At 49.4% G+C, this 23,456-nt stretch overlaps 1 protein-coding gene across 2 annotated transcripts; it reads left to right on the forward strand.

The window, feature by feature from the left end:
* Window positions 1-1,399: 1,399 nt before the first annotated feature.
* Window positions 1,400-22,388, forward strand: STRIP1 (striatin interacting protein 1; the record flags this gene model as incomplete). 2 transcript variants are annotated; one of them, XM_080691199.1, is made up of 21 exons in its annotated part: window positions 1,400-1,579; window positions 5,175-5,244; window positions 6,695-6,769; window positions 7,118-7,252; window positions 7,349-7,469; window positions 8,667-8,735; window positions 9,674-9,780; window positions 9,888-10,015; window positions 12,013-12,195; window positions 12,544-12,761; window positions 14,166-14,231; window positions 14,341-14,404; window positions 15,651-15,722; window positions 16,174-16,248; window positions 16,434-16,531; window positions 17,669-17,795; window positions 17,998-18,098; window positions 19,419-19,485; window positions 19,896-20,000; window positions 20,555-20,759; window positions 22,141-22,388. In XM_080691199.1, the coding sequence occupies 21 exons, from the start codon at window positions 1,400-1,402 to the stop codon at window positions 22,386-22,388; spliced, it is 2,514 nt and encodes an 837-aa protein (XP_080547325.1). The 2 variants fall into 2 exon arrangements, with proteins under 2 accessions (XP_080547325.1, XP_080547326.1); XM_080691200.1 differs by lacking the exon at window positions 1,400-1,579 and having other exon boundaries at window positions 5,181-5,244; window positions 6,656-6,769.
* Window positions 22,389-23,456: the final 1,068 nt, after the last annotated feature.

Here is a 23,456-nt window from a genome sequence, read left to right on the forward strand (position 1 = left end):
GGCTGGGGCATAGCACAGAGGTACTATGCCCCTGGGTTCCATCCCCAGTACCGCAAAATAAATAAATAAAATAAATAAATGGGCTGGGGGTATAGCTCGGAGGTAAGACGATCCTGGATTCCATCTCCAGTACCACACGAAAGAAAAAAAGAGCTTTATTTACTTATTTATTTCTGTATTTATGTGTGTACTTATTTAGTGATACCAGGGATTGAACCCAGAGCCATTCTGGCATTCTATCTCTGAGCTACCCATCCCATCCAGCCCTTCTTTCTATTTTTATTTTGAAATAGGGTCTCATTAGGTTGCTGAGAGCCTTGCTATGCAATTCTGCTGTTGCAACCTCCCAAGTACCGGAATTACAGGTGTGTATACAATGCCAGTTTAGAGAACTTTTTTTTTTTTTCAGGTCTGGGGATGGGACCTGGGGGCATTCGACCTCTGAGCCACACCCCCTGCCCTATTTATTTTTTATTTTGAAACAGGGTCTCACTGAGTTGCAGAGGGCCTCACGAAGTAGCTGAGTCTGTCCGTGAACGATCCTCGGTTCTCAGCCTCCGGAACGGTGATACAAGCGTGCACCACCACCGGGCTTAGGAGACTTTTTTTTTTTTTTTTTTTTTTTTGGTACTGGGGTTCCTGGAAGCCCTTCTACCTCCGGGCTACACTCCCAGACCTATTTTTTATACTTTTTTATTTGGAAACAGGGTCTCATAAGCCAGCGCGCGCGGCTGGCTTCGAACCTGCGCGATCCTCCTGTCTCTGCCTCCCAAGCGCGGGGATTACAAGCGTGCACCACCACACCCGGCTTAGGAGACATTTTTAAAGTACCTACTGGATGACCTGGCACAGTGGTACACACCTATAATCTCAGTATTGGGGAAACTGAGATGACGGTTTCATGTTCAAGGCCAGCTTCAGGAATTTATCGAGGCTCTCAGCAACTTGGTGAGACCCTGGTTCAAAAATAAAAAATGCAAAGTGGCGGGAGTGTAGTTCAGAGGTAGAGTGTCTCTGGTTTCAACTCCCAGCACCAAAAAAAAAGAAGTTGTAGAATGAATGATTAGCACTTGTCAAATCTGCGTTTACTCGCCTGTCTGTCATGCCTCCAGGGCTGACAGTGCAAAACGCTGTTAGCGGAAGGAAGGGAACTGAACTAAAGTAGTTAAAAGGGGCCTCGCGGATAAAATGGCATGTAAATGACACTGGCAGGAAGGAGGGGAAAGTAAAAGGAGCCCGCGCGCAGCGACGCCCCAGGAATCGTCGGGCGGCCAAGATGGCGCCGCGCTCTCGCCTCCACATCAATATGGCGGCCAGAGAACGGCCCTGGAGGAAACCTCGCGAGAGTCGCGTGACGCCGACGGTCCGCGAGCTGAGCCGGGGGCGTGGAGCAGCCAAGATGGAGCCGGCGGCCGGCGTTCCCGGCCCGCTGGCGGTGAACAACAAGCAGCCCCAGCCGCCGCCCCCGCCGCCCCCGGCAGCCGCGCAGCCCCCGCCCGGGACCCCGCGCGCCGCCGGCGGCCTCCTGCCCGGGGGCAAAGCCCGAGAGTTCAACCGCAATCAGCGCAAAGACTCGGAGGTCAGGGGCTTGGGGGCGAGGCTGCCCAGCGGCGGCGGCGGGCGGGGGCCTGCAGGGCCAGCGCGGGCTCCCGAGGCCTGGGGAGCTGTCACTGGAGCGCGGGCGGGAGGGGCGTGGCCTCGGGCCGGTGGGCGTGGCCTCGGCGCGGCGGGGGACCCGCGGGGTCTGCGGGCGCCGCGCCCCTCCCGGGCCCCGCGGGTCTGTCCTGGGCCCCAGCTGGACCGCGCGGCGGACAGGGACGGGGCTGGCGAGGGCTTGGAAAGCGCTTAGAAGCCAGACAGCCGATTGCCACTCCTAATGCTGCGGCAGTCGCTGGGGGACATCCCGGGCCCCTCCGTCCTTAGTCGGACCCGTGGTTGGTGTGGCCGGTGCGGCTGATGCTGAGCTGTTCGGGCTGAGACGCGCACCGTGTGAACGTGCGTCAGGTACGGGATTCCCTCCACTCCGGCGAGGGAGCCGCGCCTCCCCTTCCGGAGACTCGGTAGTCTGGAGCTGACTATTCACCTCGCCCCGACTTAAAAATTCCTCCCACCGCTTCCCTTTGCAGAATTCATGAATGAAGACACGCGCGTCGCAGCGTTTTAGGCTTCTTAATCAGCACGTTCCCAGAGCTCTTACTATGCGATAGTCTCCTTCACCTGAGACGACTCCCAGGCAGATGAGCACTCCGGCGCTTAGTAATGAGAGGGAGTTACTCCTAGGCGAAGCTGGCCGTCCCAGCGCATGCCAGAGGGATGATACTGTTTTTTTAGACCTGTGAAATCAATTCCTCTCAAACGTCTTTTGTTTCGTTTTGTTTTTGTTGCAAGCCCAAAACTCTAGGAAAACGTGAGAAATGGGAAGGCCAAAAAAGTAGAGGTACCTTGGGCTGGATGAAAATTATTTGAAAAAGCAAAGAAATCAACTTTTTAGAAGACCTTGCAAGGTAGAATGCTGAGACAGCAGTGGTAAAATCAAATAATTTTTCAAATGTGGAGGATTATGAAAGTAGTGAGAGTGGGCTCACCTTCATGGGTGAGAGGGATAATTTTTTTTTCTTCAGTGCGGAGGATTGAACCCAGAGTCTCTTCTTGATTGCTCTGCCACTGAGCTACACCTCCAACTTATTTATTATTTATTTATTGTGCTGAGGCTTGAACCCAGAGGCGTTTTACATCTGAGCTACTCCTCCAGCCCTATTTTATTTTTTATTTGGAAACAGGGTCTTGCTAAGTTTTGGAGGGCCTTGATAAGTTGCTGAGGCTGGCTCCAAACCTGTGATCTTCCTGTCTCAGCCACCCAAGTACTAGAATTACAGACATGTGTCACCATGCCCAGGTTCCGACTCTTCTTTTAAAAATTAGTTTTAGCCAGGTGTAGTGGCGCATCCTTGTAATCCCCGTGCTTGGGAGGCTGAGACAGGAGGATCTCACAGGTTCAAAGCCAGCCTCAGCTACTTAGGGGCTCTCAGCAACTTAATGAGACTCTGTTTCCAAATAAAATATAAAATAGTTCTGGGAGTATAGCCCAGAGGTAGAAAGCCTCTGGGTTCCACCCCCAGTACCATATACACAAAAAAATTAGTTTTAAATTTTCAGAAGTAAGCCGGGCGTGGTGGCGCACGCTTGTAATCCCCGCGCTTGGGAGGCAGAGACAGGAGGATCGCGCAGGTTCGAAGTCAGCCACGCGCGCTGGCTTAGGAGACCCTGTTTCCAAAATGAAAATGTAAAAAATAGGTCTGGGAGTGTAGCCCGGAGGTAGAAGGGCTTCCAGAAACCCCAGTACCACCAAAAAAATAAATAAATAAAAAAAATAAGTAAATTTTCAGAAGTAGCCATAAATTGGTCAGTTAAATACCCTTTGATGTTACTTACTTATTTTGTGCTACTGAGGATTGAACCCAAAGGCATTCTACCTCCTAGGTACACTCCAGCTGTATTTTATTTTTTTTATTTTGAAATAGGATCTCGCTAAGTTCCGAAGGGTCTCACTAAGTGACAGAGGCTGGCCTCAAACCTGAGATCCTCTTTTTTTAACCTCTCAAGTACTGGGATTATAGGCGTGGACCTTCATGCCTAGGTTATTCATTATTAAGTGGTGGTAGGGATTGGATTCAGGGCCTTGTGCATGCCAGATAACTCCTGTACCACAGAGCTGTATGTCTGCTCCCTCTGATGCATTTTAATTTACTTTTCTACGTTTTAAGTATCATCACATAGACTCTAAACATGGGAAGCCAAACAAAGACCTGTCTAAATTCATAACTTAGAGATGCTGATATTCTATGCTTTTTCTAGGCATAGCTGAAATCAGTAGTTTAGGAGCCTGATCAATGTCTGGAAGACAAAGAGGCTGACATTTGATGAGAGCTTACTAATGACACATAATTTTGATTAGTCCTTAAAAACATTCAAGGCAGATTGTTGTCATCCTGTTCCATAAATGAAGACACGGAGGCTCAGTAACTTGTGAAAGTATATTACACTATTGTCTCTGAATAAGGAGTTTAGTTCTTGTCTGTGGGTAGTCTTTGTCTTCTCAAATAGAGTTTTTCCTTTTTCTTTTCTTTCTCCTTTTCTTTCTTTCTATACTGAAGATTGATCCCAGAGCCTTACACATACTAGGCAATTGCTGTACCACTGAGCTATACTCCCTAGACCCCAAAGTAGACTTTTAGTTAAGCTTAAGGCATTTAACTATTTATTTTGGGGGGAGTGGGTACTAGGGATTGCACCCAGAGACATTCTACCTTTGAGCTACACCCCTACTTTCTGTTTTTAGATAGGGTCTCACTAGGTTGCTGAGGGTCTCACTAAGTTGCTGAGGCTAGCCTCAAACCTGCAGCCCTCCTGTCTCAGCCTCCCAACTACTGGGGTTATAGTCACGCTCCACCACACCCAGTGCATTTACCTCTTTCTTCCTGACTTTTTTACTTTTCCTAGTACAAAGCTTCCAAGATGGCATGTTATTAGTAATCACCTATTCCCAGCAGTAAAAAGATTTTCTTTGTCACATTGTCTTCTATGTGTGGGAGGGAACCAGTCTGTTCCATTTCTGCCTTCTCTGTCAATTCTCACTGAAATTTGAGACAGGCAGGAAAACTGATAAGATTTCAGTACTCATTTTGTCCTGAGATATTGTAGTCCGCTACTGAGAAAGAAGTGAGTCCTCTGGATTTTTAATACACTATAGAGTGGTTATTCACTCCACACAATAGATAGAAGCCATATGTTAATTCATTCAATGGGTATATATTTGAATATATCTAATTCATTCACTCATTTGTACTGTCCTGGGCATTGTAGAATCATTGGTAAGCAAAGTGGACAGAGTTCCTGATCACAACTTGCAGTCTTGTAGGTAGGCAGACACTAAGCAAATAGACACGGCAATATATAATTATGTTATGATAATAAGTGCTGTGGAGGCAAAGTATTAGGTGCTCTGAGAGGGCTGATAGTAGGGTGAACTCAGCTACCCCAAGAAACAAAATAGTGTAATAAAACAACTGAGAAGTGGAGGCAGTGGTATCCTGTAACACAGCAGTGTCTCCAGAAGCTCATGTGTTTTTCCCTTTGGAAACCACTCGGGGTCATTTTCTCTCCTTTACCAACAGGGTTATTCTGAGTCTCCAGACCTGGAATTTGAATATGCTGACACAGACAAGTGGGCTGCAGAGCTCTCAGGTAAAACACAGGACTTCATGGTTTTGTTTTTTGTTTTGTTTTGTTTTTGGTATTAGAGATTGAACCCAGAGGCATTCTACCTCACTGCTACATCTTAGCCTATTTTATTTTATTGTATTTTTTTATTGTGGTACTGGGGATTGAAGCCAAGGGCATTCTACTTCTGAGCTAAACTCCAACTCTTTGTTTTATTTTGAAACGGAGTCTTACTAAATTGCATAGTTGCAGAGGCTGTCCTTGAACCTGCAATTTTCCTGTCTCAGCCTCCCAAGTACTGGAATTACAGGCATGTCACCACATCTGGCCTCAAACCTGTGATCCTATCTCCCAATACTGGGAGTGCCCAGCTGGCCTTCATGTTATTTGAGGGTCGTTTTTTCTTACTGGTTTTTAAGAAAATTAAGAATGAATATCAAGCCGGGCATGGTGGTGCTTACTTGTAATCCCAGCATTTGAGAGGCCGAGCCCAGAGGATCATGGTTCGCGGACAGTCTCAGCTACTTAGTGAGGCCCTCTGCAACTCAGTGAGACCCTGTTTCAAAATAAAGAATAAAAAAATAAAAAACAAAAATCTTTTTTTTTTTTTTTTTTGCAGGTCTGGGGATGGAACTTGGGGGCATTCAACCTCTGAGCTACACCCCCTGTCCAATTTTTTATTCTTTATTTTGAAACAGGATCTCACTGAGTTGCAGTTGCAGAGGGCCTCACTAAGTGGCTGAGGTTGTCTGTGAACTGCGATCCTCTGATCTCAGCCTCCCGAATGCTGGGATTACAAGCGTGCTGCCACCACGCCCAGCTAGAATATCTTTTTAGAATTTATTTTTAGACTTGTCAATGATACATATAAAACAAATATTATTTATTTGACTCAAGCCCTTTGTATGTCATAACTTGGAAGTGTCTATTTTTTGTGATAATAACAAATGGTCACTAGTTGGCCAGGGCCCAGTCTCGGTGCAAGACAGTGATGCTCCTTGGCCATACACTGTACATCCCCCTATAGGGATGCTATAGCTGTGGGTCATGAGGGATGTGCTTGCATCTGCACATCTGTTGCTGCCGTTGCTGTCATGTGTAATAGGTCAGTGATCTGTTTTTCCAGCCTCCATAATATGGGTCCTATACAGAAGATGGCACTTGAGAGAGATATGTTCAGGGTGATGGTCAGCCTCTGGCGTGGCAGGTTGGGATGGATGCATATCCGACTGTAAATGCCTGGATTTATGCTTCGTTGGCATTCTGGTTATGAGCTACAAGCCTGATCACTGTTCATTCCATTGTACTCATCAGACCACTAAGACTCCCTTAGTAGTTAGAGAGCATAGTCTAGGGGTCCCTGTGACTCAGGAACAGAGCTGGGACTGGAAGCAAATGTTACCCTCTTTACATGTGAGACCTGGTATGGAGTGAGGATGTGGAGCTGCTGCTGATGAGACTTTGTTCTTGACAGAGCTTTACAGCTACACCGAAGGGCCAGAATTCCTTATGAATCGGAAATGCTTTGAGGAGGATTTCCGGATCCACGGTGAGATGATTCCCCCCACTTCTTGGTTTCTTTCACCCTTTATCAAGAGAGCTGCAGAGTTTCTCTTAGTCATCTGATGACCTAAGTCATCCGAGCAACATAAGAAACTTGCTGAGCCATGATAGTTGAAGGCCAGATGCCCCATTTAGAGTGGGCCTTATGGGCACTTTGGTGGGGGCTTTTTAGGAAATGCAATTCACAGAGAAGGAGTACGACCTTAACCCATATGTGGGGAGTAAATTAACTTTTTGGCCCTGTGGTAGTCCTGAGTTTGGAGCATTAACATTGCTTCCATTCCATTGTGAGAATTTTTCTGGGTTTGGGTATAACTGGTCGATTGCTCTGCAGTGACAGACAAGAAGTGGACTGAGCTGGACACCAACCAGCACCGTACTCATGCCATGAGGCTCCTGGATGGCTTGGAAGTCACCGCCAGGGAGAAGAGACTCAAGGTGGCCCGAGCAATTCTCTACGTTGCCCAAGGTACCGCGCGGGCCTCCTCAGGGACCCATCGCTCCTCAGTGATGCTGCCAGGTGTGTGTGTGGAGGTGCTGTGTGAACTGTGCACTGTGTTTGCAGGCACCTTTGGGGAGTGTGGCTCGGAGGCAGAGGTGCAGTTCTGGATGCGCTACAACATCTTTCTGCTCCTGGAGGTGGGCACGTTCAATGCCTTGGTGGAGCTTCTGAACATGGAAATTGAGTGAGCATTTCTGCTGTGGGGATGGAGGAGGGAAGGGAAGACAGGAGGGGGGCAGAGCTGGCACTACTAAGTGCCTTACGGTAGGCTAATGGGCCACCTGGGGTGGAAGGTCTGGTCCCAGGCTTTGTTCTGACAATGCCAAGTTGAGTACTGGGTGAGTTTTTTGACACCTTCAAGAATAATGAAGATTAATGACAGGTCCTGGAAGCTCCTAACGCTGGAGCTTTTACACCAAACTGTGGGGACTGTCGAGGCCTAAGGCACCCCTCACTGGGAGGCTTCTCATTGAACTCATTTTTGAACCTGTGAACCTCTCTGTGTTTGCCCTGCACTTACCCTTTGGTCAGGAGGCCAGGCACAAATCTGACATGGACTCAACCAAAGCTTGCTCTAAAGTGTCTCTCCACTGATCCCTTGTTCAGTGAACAGGTCAGCTGCTGCTCATCTAAGAACGACACTGTTGGTAATACAGCTAAGAAGCTGGGCACAGGTTGCATGCCTCTAATCCCATTACAAGGGAAGCTGAGACAGGAAGATAGCAAGTTTGAGGACAGCCTCTCCAGTATGGTGAAACTCAGCAACTCCCCTGTTTCAAAACAAAAAATAAAATGAGTTGGAAGTGTAGCTTGGAGGTAGAATGCCCCCTGAGTTTAATTCCCAGTAACACACACACACACACACACACACACACTCCTTTGAACACTGTGAGTGCTTCATGTCTCAGGCTTTCTTCTAAGGGCATTGCATATACTAATTCACATTAATGCCATAGCTACTATTATCATTCCCATTTTATACATGAGGAAACTGAGGCACAAACAAGTTGGTTACCTTGGCACTCTGGTCTTGGGCTTGGGCTTGAGTTTTTTTTTTTTTTTTTTTTTTTTTTTTTTAGTGGTACTAGGGATTAAACCCAGGAGCCTTCTACCCACAGCCCTATTTTATTTTTTATTTTGAAACGGTCTCACTGAGTTGCCAAGGCTAGCCTTGAACCTGTGATCCTCTTGTCTCAGCTTCCCAAGTACTTGGATTACAGGCATGCACCATGCCGGGCTGGGGTTGAGTTCCTAACACCATGTCCTATGGCCTCTTGTGCTGTCTAAGCACATACCACAGCATAATTGTACTTACCTATTGGGGCATCACTTACCACTGCCTTGCTGGGCGAGGGTACTGACTCTTAAGTCTCCTCTACAGCAACAGTGCCGCGTGTAGCAGTGCCGTGAGGAAGCCCGCCATCTCCCTAGCTGACAGCACGGACCTGAGGTGAGGTGTGCAGAAGCCTGGGCCCTGAGCATTCCCCAGAGAGTGAGCTCAGACCAGAGTGTGTGTACGCTTAGAGCTGTGTGTGCATCCCTTCTGCACACACTAATGTCCAGGTGTAAGTAATGTCCATGCACATAAGCAGGGGGCTCTGCTGAGGGCTCTACCTGGGCAGGGTGTCTGGAAACCCAAGGGAAATCTAGGGGGGTCAAGGCACTTGGCGGAGCCAAAGTTAAATGTGCAGGAGGCCCACACTGCTGCTGAAGACTGGCTGTGGGTCTTTTATGGCTGTTGTCTCCTGGGCCCTCACCTTCTGTGTAGTTAGGTCATCTGCACTAGGTTGGTCCCGACAGCCTCATCAGGTTTCACAGCTGCACGTGAAGCAACAGCACCTGCTGAACAAGATCACCTTTCTGATTTGAGGGTAGAGCCCTTTGTTTTTGGATGTTTGCAGTGTTCCCCACTGTAGTTAGGGGCCTGTGTTTCCGCCCCTCAGGGTAAATTCTGCCCTTTCTCACTGTGGTCCTGCCCTGCTTTGACCCCCGCAGCTCACTGGAACCTCTGTGTTTTGTTTTTCTTTCCAGGAAGCTTAGGGCAGTGAGTTTTTTTAGCCATTCGTGTTCCTGTTTAATTCGACAAGCACCTATTAAGTACCTGCTTTGAGAAAGCACTTTGTTAGTTAGATACAGAGATACAAAACAGTGAGATCTGGGCCCAGCCAAAGCAACCTGAACCACTGGACGAAGGCCCAGGAGGGAAGGACCTAAGCGTTCCTTTGCCCTGCAGGTTGCTCGGATTGTCACCTCTCAGTTTTCTCTTACTGCAGCCTTCTCCCACCAGCTAGCCTCTGTGCACAGGCATTCTCATGTTAACTGGGATGTGAGGAAGTCAGGGGTACTCCTTGACACCCCGTCCTGCTCCATTATGGCCTCTGTGCTCAGGGTTCTGCTCAACATCATGTACCTGGTTGTGGAGACTGTTCACCAGGAGTACGAGGGTGACAAGGCCGAGTGGAGGACGATGCGGCAGACCTTCAGAGCCGAGCTGGGTAGGGCGCTGGGGACCCTCTCTGGGCCCTGCTGGGAACTGAGACCGGAGGGTGCTGGGGGGGTCCTGTTGCTGTCTGCTGTCCTGATGCCTTTGGGTCACTGCCAGGGTCCCCGCTGTACAACAATGAGCCGTTTGCCATCATGCTGTTTGGAATGGTGACCAAATTTTGCAGTGGCCATGCCCCTCACTTCCCCATGAAGAAAGTTCTCTTGCTGCTCTGGAAGACAGTATTGGTGAGCACTTGGGGAACCATGGCACTAGGGACAGGGCGGGAGGGGACCTCCTTTTGTACGCTCAGTCCTCTGTTTCCACGAGTTGGTATCTATGGACTCAGCCAACAGCAAACCCAAAATATTCGGGGAAAAAAATTGCTTCTCTACAGAAGATGTACAGATTTTCCATGTCATTCCCTAAATAGTACACTACAGCAATTTATATAGCATTTGTATTATATTAGGTATTTTAAGTAATCTGGGGATTATTTAAAATATATAGGAGGGGCTGAGTATATAGCTAAGTGACAGAGTGCTTATTTAGCATGCATAAGGCCTCAAGTTCAATCCTTAATACCACAAGTAATAATAATAATAATAAATATATAGGAGAATATGATTAAGTCATATACAAGTACCGCACCATTTTATATAAGAGACTTGAGCATCTGCAGATTTGGTATCTGTCTGGGGGAGGGGCATGATGGAAGGAACCTGAAACAATCCCCTGTGGTTAACAAGGGATGACTTTATCCTTTTGAATACTGAATTATATGGCTGTAATTTGCTTTGGTTAAAAATAAATACATTTAGCCGGGCATGGTGGCGCATGCTTGTAATCCCCGCGCTTGGGAGGCAGAGACGGGAAGATTGCGCGGGTTCGAAGCCAGCCTCGCTGGCTTAAGAGACCCTGTTTCCAAATAAAAATATAAAAATCTGGGAGTATAGCCCAGAGGTAGAAGGGCTTCCAGGAACCCCAGTACCACCAAAAAACAAAGAAACAAAAATAAATAAATTTAAAAGATTATTTTAAAAAGCTCCTGAAAGAGCCAGGCGTGGTGGCGCACACTTGTAATCCCAGCATTTGGAGGCTGAGACTGGAGGATCACGGTTCGCAGGGCGTGGTGGTGTGTTCTTGTAATCCCAGTACTTGGGAGGCTGAGATAGGAAAATCACAGGTTCGAGGCCAGTCTCAGCAACCGCATGAAGCCCTTCACAACTTAGGGAGACCTTGTTTCAAAATAAAACAAAAATAGGACTGGATATGTAGCTCAGAGGTAGAATGCCCCTGAGTTCAATCCTCAGTACCAGAAAAAAGCAAAAACAGCTTCATCTGTAAGCAAGGCACCTCAGAAAGCAGCTCCCCAACCTGGAATTTGAAGTGATTTGAGGCAGAGTTAGAGCTGGTGTAGTTGGGACCCCTCAGATGGCACTTGGGCAAAATGAGGGTGAGCCCTGAGCTAGTGTTTCCTTGGGACACGGTATGAAACGGACTCACTTCTAGCTGCAAAGGGAAGGGAACGTGTGGGGCTTGTCACAGGTCAGCACCCGTGGCCCAGAGGCACTGTCCGCAGTGGGCCAGGTGGGGCAGGAACCCTTCCCAAGGACACTGCCCTCCCCAGCTGGCTCTTTTCTTGCAGAAAGGGCCGACTGCAGCCAGGGCTCAGGGAGTTTCTGGCCCTTTAAGAGTCATCTGTGTGCTTTATCTTGGCAAGGCATCCTACTGGTTCCTCCCAGAGCCTCACTGAAGGCACAGAGGGAAGCTGAGTTGCTCGGGAACAGTGACACTAAGCAGTCTAAAATGGCTGTGCAGTGCTGGAATTTGGCCCTCTAGGGAAGAATTTAGATAAAGCTTTTTTTTTGTTTAATTTGAGCAACCAACAGTATATTTCCAGTTTGACTTCAAAAGACTAGTATGCACACCTTCTGAAGCAAGAGTTTTTCCAACTTTTTTGGGGACTGGAAAAGCCTGATTTTCTAGTCTGCTACTTTTTAGAACTGAAGATTATGTGATACCTCCAGCTAAGTGTGTGTACTAGGTTCTGTCACCAACGTTTTGCTCCTTCCTAGCTCCTTTTTCTCCTCTACTTTGCTGGAGTCTTTGGTATGTGTGGGTCTTTGTAAAGATGTAGGCCATGATGGGGTCACAGGAGCTTTTGAGCCTGACACCGTGATCAGGGACCAGGCCTGTGAACATGATGAGCCGGTGCTGCATCTCCCTCCATCATCTGACGCAGTGCACACTGGGTGGATTTGAGGAGCTGCAGAGCATGAAGGCGGAGAAGCGTACCCTCCTCGGGCTCCCCCCGCTGCCCGAGGACAGCATCAAAGTGATCCGCAACATGAGGGCTGCCTCCCCACCAGCATCCGCCTCAGACCTGATTGAGCAGCAGCAGAAACGAGGCCGCCGGGAGCACAAGGTGAGCACAAGATCCCCCTTGACTCCTGAGAGCTCTGGAGGTGCACGCTGCAGCGGTCCTGCCCTTGGAGGCGCGGGTGCTGAGGTTGCCTCTGATCAGCGGGGCAGAACCAGTGCCCCCGCAGCAGGGCTGCTTGTCTCCCGCCCCAGGCCTGCCTGAGCAGACATTCAGGACACAGAACCTTCAGGGTGGCTTGTCATTTGGTCCCAGCCTTGACTCCCTTTCTGCATCCTTCACTGTTGTCCGCTGTCTGCCCAGCACCTTTTTGTGCCCCAGCCGCGGACCCCACATTTCCCTCTTCTGTGCCGTCACTAGGCTCTGATTATCTCATCCTCCTCCCTCTCTAAGGCTTTGATAAAGCAGGACAACCTAGATGCCTTCAATGAGCGGGATCCCTACAAGGCTGATGATTCTCGGGAAGAGGAAGAAGAGAATGATGATGACAACAGTCTGGAGGGGGAGACGTTCCCCCTGGAGCGTGACGAGGTGATGCCTCCCCCACTGCAGCACCCCCAGACTGACAGGCTTGCCTGCCCCAAGGGCCTTCCGTGGGCTCCCAAGGTCAGGTGAGTCTCAGACAGCCAAACACTTGGCTCCTGGAGCCAGAACCAGCATGGGAGCCCCCAGGGAGCCTGAGGTCCCGCAAGGCCCTGCGCAGGGCTGGGGCTCTGTGGCTCTGGGGCGAGGCTCTCTTAATGTACCCTGTGTTGTCCTGGGGCTTAAGGGTCTACACGAAGTATCTTCGTGTGGCTTCTAAGCTAGTACTCTGTGTTAGCATTTGGTCAAATTTGCTAGTGAAGGAGGATAGGAAAAAATAAAAATAAGAGCACTTAAGCAACTAACTTTCCATTTATACCAACACCATATAAGTATTTGTTTTCACTGTTAGGGATAGAACTCAGTGCTTTGTACATGCTAGGCCATGTATTATGTAAGTTTTTTTACAGAAAAATGACAGTTTATGGAAGAGTTTATTTTGAATCATAATTAAGATATTTGAGGTATATGTGGGTGAATTGATGGATAGAAAGGCATATACAGATATAAAAATGATATATTTTGTTTTGTTGGTACTGGGGATTGAACTCAGAAGCATTCTACCACCAAGCTACACCCCTGGTGCTATTTTATTTTTTATTTGGAAATAGGGTCTTGCTAGGTTGTTGAGGCTGTCGTTGAACCTGTGATCCTCCTGTCTCAGCCTCCCAAGTTCTGGGATTATATGTGTGTACCATCACGCCCAGCAAAATGATATCTTTTTGATAGGCAGCAACTTAAAAAAATAGATGAAGGTGTGAAAAGAGAAAAAAAATCATTTTCTTGATCTAGATAAAGCTGCATTTTTCAATGTTCTGTGAAGGGAATGAAGAACAGGTCATCATACAGGGTGTACCAGTTGTTTGAGACAGGAAAATGTGACCCACATGAAAATTCAGAAGCTAGCTGGGTGTGGCGCATGCTTATAATCCCAGCGCTTGGGAGGCTGAGACAGGAGGATCGCACAAGTTCAAATCCAGCCTCAGCTACTTAGTTAGGCTCTCAGCAACTTAGTGAGACCCTGTTTCCAATAAAGTATAAAATAGGTCTGGGAGTATAGCCTGGAGGTAGAAAAGCCCCTGGGTTCCACCCCCAGAACCACAAAAAAAAAAAAAAGAAAAAAGAAAATTCAGAAGCTTATACCTTGCTCAGTGTGTAAAAATGTTAAATACTTAAGATGGAACTTATAATCTATTGATAGACTTACTACTGTCTGAGTAAAGTATACTTTGAAATTTGGTGTATCTCCTTAATGTTATGAGTAAACTAGGTACACATATTTACAAAATTATAAAGAACATCAAAATAGCTGAAAGGAAAACAGTAGTGGGAGAGTCTTCCTCCTGGTTCACACTTTCTGGTCATTCTGTTTCTGTGGACAGAGACATCTTGGCATGGCATTTGATAGCACCTTCTCTTTGCTTCCTTTGCAGAGAGAAAGACATTGAGATGTTCCTCGAGTCCAGCCGCAGCAAATTCATAGGTTACACTCTGGGCAGGTGAGTGCCATCTGAGTTCCTTTCGAAGTTTACTCTCCTGGCCTTTGGTGTGTGGAGACCCAGACGACTCGATGCTGAGGCTCAGCACAAGGCCTTCTTTATTCTCCAGTGACACGAACACAGTGGTGGGGCTGCCCAGGCCAATCCACGAAAGCATCAAGACTCTGAAGCAGGTAAGTGACTCTGGTGAGCACTTGGCCTAGTTTGATCCGAGTGAGTAAAGTGATACTGGCCTGAGGGAGAAGCCTTTCAGGATTGCTGTCTGGCTGCCAGCAAGAAGCTGAGCAGAGCAGTCTGGGAAGCAGCACTTTAGGCTTTTTCTTTTTTTGTTTTGTTTGGTTTTGGTGCTGGAGATGGAACTGATCATTCTAGCTCTGAGCTGCACCTAGCCCTTTTTATTTTTTATTTTGGAATAGACCTTTGCTAAGTTGCTGGGGATCTCACTAAGTTGCTAACCCTGGTTTTGAACCTGCAATCCTCCCGTCTCGACCTCCCAAGGACTGGGATTATAGGCATGTGGCCACCATGGACTGGCTTCTTAAATTTGATATCTTATAAACTGAGATTTAGGGTTTTGGCACTTAGTTCCTTAGTGGTCATATCACCTGCCAGTCACTCGAGTTTTAAGGATGCAATAAATGTGCTTCCTTTCCTTGCCTGAATTTTAAGGCAGTTGAGATAGAGGAAGGGGTAGACGGAGACTGCAGTGCCAGTGTACTGCTCACAGAGCAGTTGAGAGAAATGAGGTTTAAGAGGACCTGGAATGTCCTAATACCACATGTGAGTGTTAGGCAAGCTCACCTACCCATTCAGGGCAGGGCTGGAGGGCCTTGCTAGGCCTGGTAGAGAAGAGACAGGCTCTCAGCAGGCAGGTGAGTGGATTCTAAAGAAAACAGAGAGGGGCTGAGCCAAGACTGTCCTGTTCTTCTCCCATAGCAGTGGGTGGAAGGAAGGGGCTGGGAATTTCATAAACCCTCCACATGGAGGGGGACATCAAGAGTGGGGAAGAGGTAGCTTCCCCTACCAACATATCTGGAATGTTAACTACCATGTTTTGAAACATTTTTGAAATTTGTAACACTAGGCAGTGACTGTAGTTAGGCTTTTTGAGTATAAACTTGGTTTTGCTTTTAATAGTTTTTCTCCTATCACTTAGCTAATCTGAAAGTCCTTTCCCCTCCTTTAATTTTTTTTTTCTTTTCTGATTTACTGTGGGCTTTTTACCCTAGTTCTAAGAGATGTTCACACTTGCAAAAATATTTTGGGTTTGGGATTTTAGTTAGGGATCTTTGTGGTAACTTAGGCCTCTTTGAGAAGACTGTGTGGAGAAATGTATGTGGGTCTTTGCCAGGGTGTGGGAGTGGGGCCAGAGAATGAGGGGTGCTTTTCCAGTTCCTCCTTCCCTGTCTTTCTCTTCAGCATAAGTATACATCAATCGCAGAGGTCCAGGCACAGATGGAGGAGGAGTATCTTCGCTCTCCACTCTCAGGGGTGAGTTGAAGGCCCTCAGCCACAGGATCCCAGATGTTCCCCCCTCAGAACCTCCTGGGGCTCAGTTCTCACCTCAAGAGCTCCCAGCCCCGCGCCCAGCACCCAGTGTGGGGTGGTATGAGTCTAGCAGAGGTTTTGAGCCCGGCACCTGTCTTTGAACTCCAGCTCAGCAGTCAGTAGATGGCATCTTGGGCTTGTGAATGTCTTTCTCCATGCTTTGTGTCTCTGCCTATAAAGTGGGAAAAATAGTATCTTCTTCATAGGGTTTTAGTAAGGATGAGCTGAGCTATTCCAGGTAAAGCATGTGACACATTTTATGTGTTCAGTTTGCTATCGTTTTTATCATTCTTTACTTTGATGCTTACAGGTTCTCCTCCAGCCAGCTAGAAAGCTGGCTCAGGAGATTGTAGCTTGGACTGGGGCTTTGTGTTTGTACTCCTTGTATTAAAAGGGAGAAGAGGAAGTCGAACAAGTCCCCGCAGAAACTCTCTACCAAGGCTTGCTTCCCAGCCTGCCTCAGTACATGGTGAGTGCTCTGTGTGCAGGATCCCTCTCGGTGGCCGTCAGTAGGTACCTGCAATGGGATCCCACGGCCACTACTAGGTCTTCTTCACCCCCTTGAGCCCTTGGGCACCTGAGGAACATCACTTCCCAGGCCTTGGCTCCTGCCGAGCTCTTGCGTTCACGTGTCTGAGCATCTGCTCTTCCCAGATTGCCCTCCTGAAGATCCTGCTGGCTGCAGCACCCACCTCAAAAGCCAAAACAGACTCAATCAACATCCTAGCAGATGTCCTGCCTGAGGAAATGCCGTAAGTATATAATTTCTGTGAATGGGGGTCAGGGGGCAGAAAGCAGAGGGGAAAGGGGAAATGTGTTCTAGGTCAGTTTCTTTTGTTGACCCACATTTTCTGCCAATTCAGTTTAGGGTATTCCTGACTCAGACAAAGGAAACTACTGGGTTCAGCCATTTCACTGGTTGGGGTGGGATTTCAGTCCAGCGGGCCTGGATTCGTGTGTAGACTGCCACCAGTGAGCTTCTGAGTGAATTAGGAAAGTCATTCCTCTGTAAAGTAGATGGGGCGGCACAGACATTTCCCAGAGCCCACCTTCCAAAGACTGGGACATCACACAGCTGGAAGGTGAGCTCCCGGGTAGCTCACCAGTCACAGGTGAGCCTGTGCTGCTTTGTAGTTTCTCCTGTTGGCCAGTGGACTGGCAGGTAGAATCCTAGCCAGTGTCTCAGGAGACAGAGTGAGACTCTTAAGAGTTTTCCTCCCTTGGGATGACTTCATCTCTGAGCTGAGACTACAAGGTGAGATCATGTTCTACATTGAGAGGGGCTCGGGCCTTCACCTGCCTGGGCCTCCCCGTCATACTGTCCTGCTCAGCCCAGCCTGGCGTCTGGGAGTGAGGCTGGGGGAGGGAGGAGGCACCGACACTAGAGGGAGAGGCACAGGACGCTGGGCCGTCCTGATGGCCCTAGGAACACAGGTTCCAGAGTCAAATAGTAAATTACCTCTTATAAAGATTGACAGTGAGAAGTCCTAAACTAAAAAGCTGCTATAAATCAGTGCCTCCTAAATGTATCTGACTTCAAAACTCTTACTCCCTTAGCTTGAAACTGCTCAATGTACTGATATGCCACAGAACACTCTTTAGGAAACTCAAGTTAATATGGTGGCCAAGGTTTAGGGGAGATCTTGAGAAGATGAAATCTTATTTTTGGAGGAAAATAAGAGAAACAGGCTAAGAATACATTTGGGAGTATCCTGGAGAAATAATTTTTGCTCAGCTAGATTGCGTGGGAGGTGGGAGGTGGCGCGCCGGCCTGCCCTCTGAGGTTCATGCGGCCTCTGCCAGAGGACCCAGGAGTCATCTCTGCTTCGGGCACCTAGAAAGAGGGCACTGCGTGTGCTGGCAGCCCACCTGTGCACCTATGTTTCTAGCACCACAGTGCTGCAGAGCATGAAGCTGGGCGTGGACGTGAACCGCCACAAAGAGGTCATTGTTAAGGCCATTTCTGCTGTGCTGCTGCTGCTGCTCAAGCACTTTAAGTTGAACCACGTCTACCAGGTACCTGCAGGGCCGCCTCCCTGTCTGCTGGGCTGGGGCTTCAGGCAGTGCTGCTCCTCCAGCCCCAAAGAAGTGGCCTTCCAACCCACCGGAGCTCTGCATGCATGTTCTAAGACTCTTCCTCCAACCAAGTCCTTTCATCACTGGAGGAAAGAGGGTAACGTACTCAGGGACACGCTTATGTTTTTTCTTTTGGTTTCAGTTTGAATATATGGCCCAGCACCTGGTGTTTGCCAACTGCATCCCTTTGATCCTAAAGTTCTTCAATCAAAACATCATGTCCTACATCACTGCCAAGAACAGGTGATGAGGACCAGGGACCAGGAAGGGATGAGGACAGCCAGATGGCGGGGCTCCCAGCAGGTCTCCCACTGAGTCCGTTCGGCTAAGATTTTTCCAGTACCTACAGGCCAGCACTCTGCCCGGCGTCAGGACACAGTGAATGGAAGGGGTTCCTGCCTGAGGAGGAGCCAATGTGTCAAGTTTGAGACTGGCTAGTCTAGAGATAGTTTGAGCCTGGGCAGGGGGCTCATCCTGGGCTCCACTGCTGCCTTTTTGTCCCTTCTGTCCCCTCTCCTCCAAAGAGACAGTCTGGGCTGGCCCTTTCAAATGATTTTGACCACATACATGCACTGTGCAGTCTTGGCTGCTGACTCCTACACACACACACACACACACACACACACACTCTCTCTCTCTCTCTCTCTCTCTCTTACTCACTCACTCACTCACTCACTCACTCACCTCCTTGGGACAGCTGCACCCCAGAGTACCTGCTTATCAGTGTGTGACACCATAGAGTGAGCTGCCAGCCAGGTACCATCTCAAGTGAAGCTTAGTGCACATTAGTCACCTTGAGCCACACACACCCCCAGCTCCAGGTTTATTGTGGGAAAGGCTACAATAGGGTCTCCACCCCTTGCAAGATTACAAACCGAGCCAGCCAGCTGTAGTGGTACACGCCTATGATGATGATTCTGGTACTTCAGAAGCTGTGACAGGAGGATTGCAGGTTTGAGGATAGTCTCAGCAACATAGTGAGATTCTCAGCAACCTAGTGAGACCTTGTTTCAAAAATAATAAATAGTGCCAGGCATGGTGGTGCACACTTATAATCCGGCACTTGGGAGGCTGGGACAGGAGGATTGCACAGGTTCGAAGCCAGCCTCAGCTACTTAGTGAGACCCTGTTTTCAAATAAAGTATAAAATAGGTCTGGGAGTATAGCCCAGAGGTAGAAAAGCCCCTGGGTTCCACCCCCAGTACCCCCCCACACACAAATACAAAAAGGGCAGAGGGTATAGCTCAGAGGTAGAATACCTCTGGGTTCAATCCATCTCTCTCCTCTTTCTTTCTCTCTCTCTCTTTCTCTCTCTCTCTCTCTCTCTCTCTCTCTCTCTCCCCCCTTCTTTCACACACACAAATATTACAGCCTGGTCTCCAGCCACAAGGGCAGCAGATATAGCCTCATCGTACAGCTGGGGAGACTGGGGTGGGGCAAACAGGCTAGCTCCCTGCTTTTGCTTCAACATGCAAGGAGGAAAGCCAGGAGTCATTGAGTTGTGGCTGCTCCGCCAGACCCAGGCCTTTGCTCACGGGGGACGCGGCTCTCTTGCCTCTTCAGCATTTCTGTCCTGGATTACCCTCACTGCGTGGTGAACGAGCTGCCAGAGCTGACTGCAGAGAGTCTGGTGAGTGGCTGGGCTCTCCCCAGCTTTCCCTTGGGCATGACGTTGCCTCCCCCAACACTGTGACGGAGGAGCTTCCACAGAGGAGGTCACTTTTGAGTGCCGGGCTGCTGGAGCACCAGAAATGCACAGAAGTGCTCAGGGAGGGACCTTGCAGAGCAGGATTTGGATGTAGGGTCTTCAGGGACAGCTGGCCAAAGCTCCCTAGAGTTACTTCCCTCTCGGTGTCCACACTGGACTCTGGTTTATGGCCCATGTTTGCTGCAGGGAAAGTGTAGATATCGCCCTCCCCAAATCCCTGCCAGTGCTGGGGATAGGGTCCCACTGGGCAGCTCTGAGAGGAGGGTGCCTTTGGGAAACTGCTGAGCACCTGCAGCTGTGATGGTTGTGACTGTTGCTGTTTTACCCTGCAGGAAGCAGGTGACAACAACCAGTTTTGCTGGAGGAATCTCTTTTCTTGTATCAATCTGCTTCGGATCTTGAACAAGCTGACAAAATGGAAGCATTCAAGGACCATGGTGAGTGAGTGCCGTCAGCGGGCCTGAACTTGAGAACTCACAGAAGAGTACCTCATGCCTCCCCTCACCCCAAGAGCTAGGAAGCCCCAGGCTGGGGCTGCTGCCACGTTGTCCTTCTCCCTTAGCTTTGCTGCTAAGTTGAGCTTGATGAGTTGAACCAGAAGCTGGAAGAGGCTTAATCAGTGTGCTAAAATAAACCCACACTCACAGATGAGCTTTTTCTGTATTCTCTTAATCTTGATTGGTAACATTACCAGGGTTCTAGAGTCTTCCTTAACATTGGTCTCAGGATGCTCCTGGGGTGGGCGGCCCATGAGTTTTCTGAGTTTTGTGCATGTGAGTGTTTGGTAAAGGCATGTGTAGTTTCTTTAGATTCCAGAGTCACCTGCAGTTAGGGTGACCAGGGATCCTGATTTGCCTGGAACTCTTCCAGTTTTAGCCCTTAAGTCTCATGTGCCAGCAAGCCTGTGAGTTCAGGAAGGGCTGGGACAACTTGTCTGTAACCCGGGCGGTAAGCCGGGGTGCAAGCATTTCCTGTCCTCACCGCCATCCAGATGCTGGTGGTGTTCAAGTCAGCGCCCATCCTGAAGCGGGCCCTGAAGGTGAAGCAGGCCATGATGCAACTGTATGTGCTGAAGCTGCTCAAGGTGCAGACCAAGTACTTGGGGCGGCAGTGGCGCAAGAGCAATATGAAGACCATGTCCGCCATCTACCAGAAGGTGCGGCACCGGCTGAACGACGACTGGGCCTACGGCAATGGTGAGGCCGGGCTGGAGGCAGGACTGGGGGAGGGAAGGGGAAGGGGACGTCTTCCCGCTCTGCGCGTAGCTCGGGGGCCTCTCTGTGCTGAGTCGGAAGGAGCCCAGCTCCCGCTTTTATGGCACTGGGGTGGGAGCTCTAGGAAGGACTTTGGAAGCTGCCCAGGTTCCGCCTCGGCCGCGCCCTGTTTCCATCTCTCCCCTTCAAACCATTCCTTTTCTAGAGCTTGTCATATGACTACTCCTCAACCCCACAGCTGCCTTAGTTCTGGCTACATAAACTGGCAGCTCCTGGCTGGTTCCCTGCTTCCAGTTTCTTCCCCTCAGCTCCTCAGACGTGGCCCTGGTGTTCCTTTCAGCACGGAGATCCTGTGATCTTTCACCTCCCCAAATAAAATACTTTGCTAGCTTCCTATTTCCCTTAGAATTGGATTGAAACCCTTATGCAAGGCATGTGAGGCCCACTCATCCCCCCCACCCATAATCGAACCCAGCTTCCTTTCAACTGGATTACCCAGGGCTCTAGGCGCAGCACAGCGTGCCGTGTTTATCCACCAAGCATTGGTTCCAGGGGCCCATGCAGATCAAAGTCATAGGTGCTCAAGCCCCTTTATTCAGTTCGGCATCCACAGGTACAGAGGGCTGACTAATTACTTACTCTTGAAACATTAGCCATGTCACTGCCTGCTTCTGGGCCTCTCTGTCTGCTCCCTCTGCTCGCCCCCTCAACGGCTCTGTGTCTGCACATGGCTGCACACTACAGTGTCTGGAACACAGCCCCAAGGTGACACGTGCCACCTGGTCAGGGAGTTGAGAGGATGAGCAGATGAGAGCACCTCCAGGTTCCTGCCTCTGACCTAGAGAGCCAGGAGGACCTCACCTTCAGGGAAGGGTATTGTGCGTGCTTTCCCTCTGAGTCTACACAGTCTCTGTAGTACAGGTCTTTCTCAGTAGATCTGCATTTTCTTCTTATACCTGGCTCCTGGCTCTCCTTTGCATCTAGGAAGGAGTGTGTGTGCGCGTGCGTGCTGGGGATTGAACTCGGGCATTCTACCTCTGAGCTATACCCCCAGTCCTATTTTATTTTTTATTTAGAAACAGAGTCTCACTAAGTTGCTGAGGGCCCTGCTAAGTTGCTGAGGCTGGCCTTGAACCCACAATCCTCCTGTCTCAGCCTCCCAAGTACTGGGATTGCAGCCATGTGCCACCACACAAGGCTTAGGGAGGAGTTCTCATCAGTCTTCCCGAGGATGAGCTGGGAGGTGTTCGGTTTGCAGTCGACAGTCACCGTTCTCATCCCTGGCCAGCCTGGCCTGAGCTGTAGTGCCCACACAGCTGCTGCAGGGTTGAGCTCCTAACCATGTCTTCCTTCTCTGTCCCAGATCTTGATGCCCGGCCTTGGGACTTCCAGGCTGAGGAGTGTGCCCTCCGTGCCAACATCGAGCGCTTCAATGCCCGGCGCTATGACCGAGCCCACAGCAACCCTGACTTTCTGCCAGTGGACAACTGCTTGCAGAGTGTACTGGGCCAGCGGGTGGACCTTCCTGAGGACTTCCAGATGAACTATGACCTCTGGTTAGAAAGAGAGGTCTTCTCCAAGCCTATTTCCTGGGAAGAGCTGCTGCAGTGAGGTCGCTGGCAGGGAACTGGAACAGAAAAAAGGGGCGATCTTATACCTGAGGCACTCTCCTGGTCATTGCTGCAGTGCTCCCATCGCCCACCAGGTGGCAGCACAGCCCCACTGGGCCCCGCCAGGTTGGCCTCAGGTTGATTCCTGGCGTCCTGAGGAGTGGTCATCTCTCTGCTCAGGCTCCACTCTTCCTTCACTCCCCTCAACTTCTCCCCACTCCGAACATGGTTGGTTGCAGCTCATTTCACAATCAGCCTGAGGCTGGGAAGAGCTAGGAGGGGATGGGCACCCTTCTCTTCACCTCTGAAGTTCAGGGTCACGCTGACTCCTCTCAAGATACGTAGCCTGGCATGTCAGCTTGCCCAGGAAACAGGCTTAGGATTAGGGCCAGGGCCAGGTTGTTGACATCTTGGTTGTGCTATGGGATTTCTGATGTCATTCCAGCCTCTCACTCAGTTTCTTCCAGAAGCAGCAGCAGGGGCTTCTGCAGCTGTTGCACTCTGGTTTTGGACAGCGTTGAGGCAGAGAGAGAGGCTGCCCCTTATCCAGAGGTGCCATTTCCTCTGGGCTTGCAAGGGCCTGTAAATATCTCTCTATAAATCTCTGTGTTCTCTTGTGTTATTTTGGGGTTTTTAATGTGCTTGTGTATTCTGTTTACATTAAAAGGAAGCAAAAACAATCCTCGTTTCCTTGTGTGTGGGAAATATGGCTTCTGAAAATCTCCAGGTTTCAAAAGTAGATTTCCCTGCCAGCACTGACAGGTCACATAACCCACATATCCCCTGCCAGGCTGCCTGCCTTTCCTAGTTAAGGTACTTAGCCCAAGGGTTACCTCCTGAGATCAACCTGGGGTTGCTACAGCCCAGGTCCAGGTCTCTGGGTTGCTGGAATGGTGAGTGTTTCTGCACCCCTGGGTTTGATATAGTTTGTGTAAGAGCCCCAAGTTCCTCGGGATCACCCCCTGAGCTGGTCTCAGCCAAACCAGATTTAATGCTAGATTAAAGTAAGGTCAGGCCTCACTGGGGCAGGTGATTGAGATGAAGAAAGGTCTGGGAAGTAGGCCACCAG

This window comes from Muscardinus avellanarius (assembly GCF_963383645.1).
Source record: "Muscardinus avellanarius genome assembly, chromosome: 3".
Lineage (NCBI taxonomy): Eukaryota > Metazoa > Chordata > Mammalia > Rodentia > Gliridae > Muscardinus > Muscardinus avellanarius.